Here is a 9,153-nt window from a genome sequence, read left to right on the forward strand (position 1 = left end):
ATTTTTGCATGCCGAAAAGGCATTCGACAATTTGTCATGGGGGTTTATGAAGAAAGTGATGGAGAAATCAGTGATAATTGGGATTTTTTTTCGATGGAATAAAGGCAATTTATAATAGGCAAACAGCTAAATTAATTATAAATGGGAATATTTTGGAGGATTTTGAAATAAATAAAGGGACACACACCCCTTCATGGATCACTGCCTTGTCGTGGCGAAGGGGCTTAAATAACTTAGAGAAGTTATGTTTTGACCAAACGTGATCCACCTGGAGAAGGAATTGGCAAGCCACTCCAGTATCCCTGCCAAGAAAACTCTATGGACAAAGACAACAGGCATATAAAAGTTATGACGCTGGAAGATGAGCCCCTCAGGTCGGAAGGCGTCCAACATGCTACTGAGGAAGAGCGGAGGACAAGTACAAGTAGATTCAGAGCTGATGAAGCGGCTGGGCCAAAGCCGAAAGGTCGCTCAATTGCGGATATGCCTGGAAGCGAAAGGAAAGTCTGATGCTGTAAAGAAAAATATTGCATAGGAACCTGGAATGTAAGAACCATGAACAATGGTAAGCTGGATGTGGTGAAAAATGAGATGGCAAGAATAAATATTGACATCCTGGGCATCAGTGAACTAAAATGGAAGGGAATGGGTGAATTCAGTTCGGGTGACTATCATATCTACTACTGTGGGCAAGAATCCCGTAAAAGAAATGGAGTGGCCCTCATAGTCAACAAAAGAGTGGCAAAAGCTGTAATGGGATGCAATCTCAAAAATGACAGAATGATCTCGATACAAATCCAAGGCAGACCTTTTAACATCACAGTAATCCAAGTTTATGCACCAACTACCGGTGCTGAAGAAAGTGAAATTGACCAGTTCTATGAAGACTTACAACACCTTCTAGAAATGACACCAAAGAAGGATGTTCTTCTCATTGCAGGGGATTGGAATGCTAAAGTAGGGAATCAAGAGATAAAAGGAACAACTGGCAAGTTTGGCCTTGGAGTTCAAAATGAAGCAGGGCAAAGGCTAATAGAGTTCTGTCAAGAGAACAAGCTGGTCATCACAAACACTCTTTTCCAACAACACAAGAGACGACTCTACACATGGATATCACCAAATGGGCAGCATCGAAATCAGATTGATTATATTCTCTGCAGCCAAAGATGGAGAAGCTCTATACAGTCAGCAAAAACAAGACCTGGAGCTGACTGTAACTCAGATCATCAGCTTCTTATAGCAAAATTCCAGCTTAAACTGAAGAAAGTAGGAAAAACCACTGGGCCAGTAAGATACAATCTAAATCAAATCCCTTATGAATACACAGTAGAAGTGCGGAACAGGTTTAAGGATTTAGATTTGGTGGACAGAATGCCTGAAGAACTATGGATGGAGGCTCGTAACATTATACAGGAGGCAGCAACGAAAACCATCCCAAGGAAAAGGAAATGCAAGAAAGCAAAATGGCTGTCCAACGAGGCCTTACAAATAGCGGAGGAGAGGAGGCAAGCAAAATGCAAGGGAGATAGGGAAAGATACAGGAAACTGAATGCAGATTTCCAAAAAATAGCAAGGAGAGACAAGAGGGTCTTCTTAAATGAGCAATGCAAAGAAATAGAGGAAAACAATAGAATGGGGAAAACCAGAGATCTGTTCAAGAAAATTGGAGATATGAAAGGAACATTTCGTACAAAGATTACCATAATAAAGGACAAAAGTGGTAAGGACCTAACAGAAGCAGAAGACATCAAGAAGAGGTGGCAAGAATACACAGAGGAATTATACCAGAAAGATCTGGAGGTCTCGTACACCTCAGGTAGTGTGGTTGCTGACCTTGAGCCAGACATCTTGGAGAGTGAAGTCAAATGGGCCTTAGAAAGCATTGCTAATAACAAGGCCAGTGGAAGTGATGATATTCCAGCTGAACTATTTAAAATTTTAAAAGATGATGCTGTTAAGGTGCTACACCCAATATGCCAGCAAGTTTGGAAAACTCAGCAATGGCCAGAGGATTGGAGAAGATCAGTCTACATCCCAATTCCAAAGAAGGGCAGTGCCAAAGAATGCTCCATCTACCACACAATTGTGCTCATTTCACACGCTAGCAAGGTTATGCTTAAAATTCTACAAGGCAGGCTTAGGCAGTATGTGGACTGAGAACTCCCAGAAGTGCAAGCTGGATTTCGAAGGGGCAGAGGAACCAGAGACCAAATAGCAAACATGTGCTGGATTATGGAGAAAGCTAGAGAGTTCCAGAAAAATGTCTACTTCTGCTTCATTGACTATGCAAAAACCTTTGACTGTGTTGACCACAGCAAACTATGGCAAGTTCTTAAAGAAATGGGAGTGCCTGATCACCTCATCTGTCTCCTGAGAAATCTCTATGTGGGACAAGAAGCTACAGTTAGAACTGGATATGGAACACCTGATTGGTTCAAAATTGGGAAAGGAGTATGACAAGGTTGTATATTGTCTCCCTGCTTATTTAACTTATATGCAGAATTCATCATGCGAAAGGCTGGACTAGATGAATCCCAAGCAGGAATTAAGATTGCCGGAAGAAATATCAACAACCTCAGATATGCAGATGACACAACCTTGATGGCAGAAAGTGAGGAGGAATTAAAGAACCTTTTAATGAGGGTGAAAGAGGAGAGCGCAAAATATGGTCTGAAGCTCAACATAAAAAAAAAACCAAGATCATGGCCACTGGTCCCATCACCTCCTGGCAAATAGAAGGGGAAGAAATGGAGGCAGTGAGAGATTTTACTTTCTTGGGCTCCTTGATCACTGCAGATGGTGACAGCAGTCACGAAATTAAAAGACGTCTGCTTCTTGGGAGAAAAGCAATGACAAACTTAGACAGCATCTTAAAAAGCAGAGACATCACCTTGCCTACAAAGGTCCGTATAGTTAAAGCTATGGTTTTCCCAGTAGTGATGTATGGAAGTGAGAGCTTGACCATAAAGAAGGCTGATCGCCGAAGAATTGACGCTTTTGAATTATGGTGCTGGAGGAGACTCTTGAGAGTCCCATGGACTGCAAGAAGATCAAACCTATCCATTCTTAAGGAAATCAGCCCCGAGTGCTCACTGGAAGGACAGATCGTGAAGCTGAGGCTCCAATACTTTGGCCACCTCATGAGAAGAGAAGAATCCTTGGAAAAGACCCTGATGTTGGGAAAGATTGAGGGCACTAGGAGAAGGGGACGACAGAGGACAAGATGGTTGGACAGTGTTCTCGAAGCTACGAACATGAGTTTGACCAAACTGCGGGACCAAACTGCGGGCAGTGCAAGACAGGAGTGCCTGGCGTGCTATGGTCCATGGGGTCACGAAGAGTCGGACACGACTAAACGACTAAACAAGAACAACAAAGGGACACACCAAGGATGTCCGCTCTCACCTTTATTGTTTATTCTTTCGATAGAATATTTATTGAATGACATCAAAGAAGATAAAGATACTAAAGGAATTGTAGTAAATAAAACTATATTCAAAATAAAGGAGTTTGCGGACGATGGAGGAGTTTCCAGCTGGAGGATCCGCTGGAATCAATAGTTAATTTAAAACAGAAATTACAAAATTATGGAGTATTATCTGGGTTTAAAGTGTATGTCAAAAAAAAACCCTAAAATCATGGTTAAAAATATAAGGAAGAATGAATCAATTAAATTAGAAAAATTGGCAGAATGGGAGATAGTAAATAAAGTAAAATAAAATAAAATATTTAGGTATAGTTGTCACCCCAAATAATATAAATTTATTCAATAATAATTAAATAATTATTATTCTAAATTGTGGAAGGATATCAAGGAAGACCTTGAGTGCTGGAAGGGTTTGAATCTATCTATTTCAGGTAGGATTGCTGCTAGAAAGATGGTGATCTTGCCTAAAATCATGTTTTTATTTCAAAGGGGGGGAAAGAAACATTTGAAGATTGGAGAAGAAATTTGAGTAATTTTATTTGGTCAGGGGAAAAGGCAAGAGTACAATATAGATTATTAACAGATGCAAAAGAAAGGGGAGGTTGGGGAGTCCCAGATCTCAAATTGTATTATGTAGCTGCCAGATTTTGTTGGATCAAAGATTAGCTATTATTGGAGAATCGAGAGTTATTGGAATTGGAAGGATTTAGAAATGTAAAAGGATGGCATGCTTATTTATTATTAGAGAGGAAGGGGAATTATAAGGAATTCACGGATCATATAATTAAAAAATCATTATTCCAAATATGGGAGGATTATAAAGATTAGTAGAACCAAAGAGCCCATGGTGGGCATCACCAGTAGAAATGACGGCTTTGAATAGCCAAATTTTGAATGGGAAATGTCCAACATATCAAGAATTGATAGTGAGGGGAAAGGATCAAATTAGGCTAAAATCATTCCAAGAAATAAAAGAATATTGCACAAGAAATAAAAGAATATTGAACCAGAATATTGCACTCTGGATCAGGTGCAATTGGACAGACCAAAAGTTTTCTGGTCTGTCCAAAACTTAATATCAGTTGAACTCAGTTCTTTAGCCCCTGCCCCTAAATGTCCATCCTGCATCTTTTGCAGGAAAGACAGATGCAAGTCTCTGACTCCTGCTCTGGCACACTGCTCAGAGAAATGGGGAATGTATAATATTTTTACTTTATTTTTTATTTTCCTTGCTAGCTGGAACTGTAGACGAAACGCTCAACGTTGGTACAGCTACAAGAAACTGGCTCCTGATTAGCTTCTTCCTTATCATGCCTGTCCTGATTGGCTCCGTCATCTTGATCATAAAATTGAGGGACTTTTTCTCAAATGTGAAAGGGGAGGAGGAAGAAGAGGAAGAAGAGGAAGAAGAGGAAGGAAAAGGTTATGATACGGAAAGGTAACTTGGCTTTGTTTGCCTAATGATCAAATTGGTGCATTTGGTGCAAATGTGCTTCCCAACCTTTCCCGACCCCACACAGTTGTCCCTTTCCCCAGAAGTAATTAGAAGTGTATGCCACTCTCCAACCTGTAAATGCAGTTTCTCTTTTATATATATAGCTCCTGCCAACCTAGCAGTTCGAAAGCACGTCAAAATGCAAGTAGATAAATAGGAACCGCTACAGCGGGAAGGTAAACGGCATTTCCATGTGCTGCTCTGGTTTGCCAGAAGCGGCTTTGTCATGCTGGCCACATGATCTGGAAGCTGTACGCCGGCTCCCTTGGCCAATAATGCGAGATGAGCGCGCAACCCCAGAGTCGGTCACGACTGGACCTAAAGAATTTTAAAAGAATAATTTTTATTGGTTTTACAATTTAGTTTTTCATTCACAAAAAAAGAAAAAAAGAAAAATAAAATCCAAAACCATAGAACTCTCCAAATTCTCCAAATTCTCCAAATTCTATCCTCCCTTTCATGGGGTCCACTAATTATCATTTCCCCTGCATCATCTTCCCTATTTTCCCCTCTAAATGCAGTTTCTCAGTTTACTGCCAGGGCAATAAACAGCTGTCCTCCTTGCAACTGCACGGTAGACCAGCTCACAGTGGTGGAGTGAATGCAAGCCCTGTGTGGAACAAGTGCCCGGGCCCCCTGTGGCTTGGCTCACAATGCAGTGCATTGCGCACCACAGTTCAGGAGAATGAGCAGCAGTGTTGCTGCCCCTCTCCTCTCTCTGCCGGAGCTCCCGAGCCGCCAGGTGCCTCACCTGCCTCAGCTTGACCCGGGGATGGAAGTGCTGCTGGCAATGTTGGGCCATTGTGTGAGGAAGCTGTCTCTGCGACTCCTTCATGCGCTGGAGCATGGGTGTAGCCAGGGGGGCAGCTGCCCCTCCAAATAAATAAAAATAAAAAAGACATAGCAAATTGAGGCAGGGACCTGCCCTTCCCACAAAAATCTTGGATACACCAGACTCTGATGTTGTGGGGGTGCCTAGTCACGCCGCCTCAGAAAAATGCACCCTGGGGCACGTCCTCCCAGCCCTCCCCACACACTATGCAACTGACCCCACCTCCCCCTTTGCCTTGTCCAGGGATGCTGCTACCCCTGCAGCCACCCTGGACTCTTTTGGGAAGAAGGGAAGGAATAAATAAATAAAACAAACCAGTTGTGATTCGGGGATCAGACTGGGCTGAGTGATGCTTCTGAGATTCCATCATACCTTTCCCTAGTTAGTAGCACGTTTTGCACCCATGAACCCTGATACACTGTACATCCTTCCTTACTCTTCTGGCCACCTATTGGCAGGAGGGGACCAGGACTTGAGACACGACACTCCCCACCCCACCCCGACAGATACAGAGTGGTGAGGTCTGGTGCTTTCGTTTATCTCAAGATGCACAGGGAGAGAACTCCTGCTTTAGTCTATGATTAGGGGAAGAAGACAAGTCTCCCCTAACAAGCAATTTTCCTAAAGTTCAAACTCCCCCCCCCCCCACATGGGGGAACAAACGTGCAATCCCACCATTACCTAAAGCAGGGGTGAAGGGCCATTTTGAAGTCAAGGGCCAGTTTCCAGGGGTCTACTGCTATTGACTCTTATCTTTGTGCATCGGGTCACACATTCCTGACACACAAAAGTCAGAGGTTTAGATGCAAGCACCATCATATGGCACTCTTTCCATCCAGGGAAGCAAGATGTATTTTCACAGTTCAATTGGGGGGGGGGGAGGATCAAGCCAGGTGAAAGCACTCAAGCAGAACCAATGAGGAGAGGCCACATCCACCTGAAGTGGTACAGTCCGAGAAGAGCTTTGCTGTTAAATTCTGCCAAATGCAGAAATACAAATACACTTGGCTTCTTGAGGACAACCCACAGTGGCCTGGCTGCAGAACTGGGTAGTAAAGCTTTAGTAAAGCATGTACACTAAAATATTATTTTTGAACAGTGTGTTTTCCTCCCCTTTTCAATTTAGATCTCAACAAGCACTTCAGCCACAGACTGCAAGGTAGATTTCTTATACATAACCCTATATGTGTATTCTAGTTTCTTTCATCTTAAATGTTTTGTTTTTGTTTTAAATGGGTTCTGGGGTGGAGCATGTACTTGATAGCATTGAACACCCCCCCCCCCAATCTCTGAGCGGTGCAAGATTCCATGGGTTCCAGGCGTTTATCCAGAGTTCAGTTTCCCCAGAATGAGGGACAGCACAGACTGTGGTGTTCTTGATGGTATATGCTTTATTTACACATATATACAACCATGGAGGAGATCACAGCATTAACACCCCAAGAGGGTCTTAGGGGGGTCTCTAGAATTGTAGAGTTGGAAGGGTTCCAAGGGTCATCTAGCCCAACCCCCTGCACTGCAGGAATCTCATCTAAAGCATCCGTACAGATGGCCATCCAACCTCCAAGCTTAAAAACCTCCAAGGAAGGAGAGTCCACAATCTCCTGAGGGAGACAATTCCACTGTCTATCAGCTCTCACTGTAAGAAGGTTTTCCCTGTTTAGTTGGAATCACCTTTCTTGTAACTTGAAGCTATTGCACCTTCTGCCACCATGCCCAAGATGGATCCCAGTGTTTCTTCTTCCCAGAACACCCTGCTAAAAACTCTATTTTCCTGTCACCTCACACCTGTTGCCCTGGCAACCTTCCAAATCCTTTTCTCTGGTGGGAAGGTTTCTTGCCTTGTCAATGGCTCTCAATGGCCCTGAATTGTTTCTTAATGGTCCTAGCTTGGCATAGGCTAGCTCCGGAATTCCTCTGCAGCTTGTATTTCTCAACATCCCAAATAATCAAAATCCTACCATTCATTAATTTATAGGGTTTAGGCCCTTCCCCACAAGAATCTATAACATAGCAATAGCAGCAGGTACAGCAACTGAAGCAGCATATCTGATGTGTATTTCTGGTGATTCTCTGCTCTGTTTTTATGCTCTGCACCACAGTGTATAGGTAAGGACAGCAGAAGCCCTGGCTTGCCAACAAGTTACAGAATTTCCTGTTCTTCTCTCCATGAAGTACAACACATGAAAATATTTTAATTATAATAGTTCTTTCTGCTGTGAATGTGACTGCTGTTTGCTTCTGTTTGTTTCTACAATAAAGTGTATTTGTTCTGGAAAAAATAGTTTGAAGTATGTGTTTGGGTAGAAGACAGGGAGAGTCAGTGGCGTCGCATGGGGGGCAGAGGGGCGGGGCCCAGGTGCAAAATTCTGAGGGGTGCAACCAGGTGTCCCCATGACAGGCCGTGTGGCTGAGCTCTTGCCGCAGGGAGGCAACCCCCTCCCGCCAGGGCTGGGGTAGCCCATGTGTGCTCAGCCCCTAGGAGGGAAGGTGCCAGAAGCCGCTGCCAGCGGTGGAGCACAAGCCACTCGCCCGGTCGCACATTCAGCGCCCACAAGAGCAGTCCTGAGCTCTCCCCCTCCAGTGGACATCCAACAAACATCCAATTGCCCCCTCCAGTGGACATCCAACAAACAACATCCAACATACTGCCAAAATCCCACCCACCCACTCCCCACCCACCCCACCAAACAAAATCAAACATACACCAAAATCCCGCCCACTGGCAAAATAACGGCCATTCTCCATCCAGCCCACCATCCACCACACAGCCCACCCTGGAGAACAGACCTCTGCCAGGGACCAGGCCACCCCAACAGTACCCCCTCCCGCCACAGAGGTACCTACCCCAGAGATCCCCCCCCCCATAGGTCTCGGCCTTCACCATCCTACCCAATCCACAATCCATGCCCTTCGCTCATATCTTGTCCGATCCACAATCCCCACCCTCCATGGAGATCTCCCCACCTACATGAAACAGCCCAGTGGGGCCTACAGGGGAGTCTGAAGGGGGACTTTGAGGGCCCATTTAGGGCCTACAGGGGGGTCTGAAGGGAGGCTCTGAGGGCCCATTTCACAGACTAAGCCACAGCAACGTATGGCAGGGCCAGCTAATAATAATAATAATAATAATAATAATAATAATAATAATAATAATAATAATATTTATTATTATACCCTGCCCATCTGGCTGAGTCTCCCCAGCCACTCTGGGCAGCTTCCAACAGAAATATTAAAATGCAATAAGCTATTAAACATTAAAAGTCTCCCTAAACAGGGCTGCTAACCAGCTGGCCCACAGCATTCTGCACCATCGGCAGCCTTTGGATGAGCTGCAAGGGAGGCCCTGCACAGAGCACATTGCAGTAGTCTAAACATGAAGTTGCCTCTGGTGATCCA

General features: G+C 44.2%; 1 protein-coding gene across 13 annotated transcripts in view; it reads left to right on the forward strand.

Annotated features, from left to right (window-relative positions):
• LOC118096848 (disintegrin and metalloproteinase domain-containing protein 2) overlaps positions 1–9,153 on the forward strand; it is a 272,336-nt gene that overhangs the window by 68,096 nt on the left and 195,087 nt on the right. For 5 of the 13 annotated variants that reach the window (XM_088657634.1, XM_088657639.1, XM_088657641.1 and 2 more), the window contains 3 exons: positions 4,664–4,865; positions 6,881–6,913; positions 7,857–8,036. The exons of 1 other annotated variant lie outside the window; for it this stretch is intronic. In XM_088657634.1, coding sequence (XP_088513760.1) covers positions 4,664–4,865; positions 6,881–6,913; positions 7,857–7,863 — 242 coding nt within the window. In that variant the 3' untranslated portion in view covers positions 7,864–8,036. Of the gene's footprint in view, positions 1–3,071; positions 3,685–4,663; positions 4,866–6,880; positions 6,914–7,856; positions 8,037–9,153 lie in introns of those variants that run through there. 7 more of the 13 variants (XM_088657644.1, XM_088657646.1, XM_088657636.1 and 4 more) reach the window with 6 other exon arrangements.

The sequence above is a fragment of the Zootoca vivipara genome, chromosome 14, assembly GCF_965207765.1.
Source record: "Zootoca vivipara chromosome 14, rZooViv2.hap1.1, whole genome shotgun sequence".
NCBI classification, from domain to species: Eukaryota; Metazoa; Chordata; class Lepidosauria; order Squamata; family Lacertidae; genus Zootoca; species Zootoca vivipara.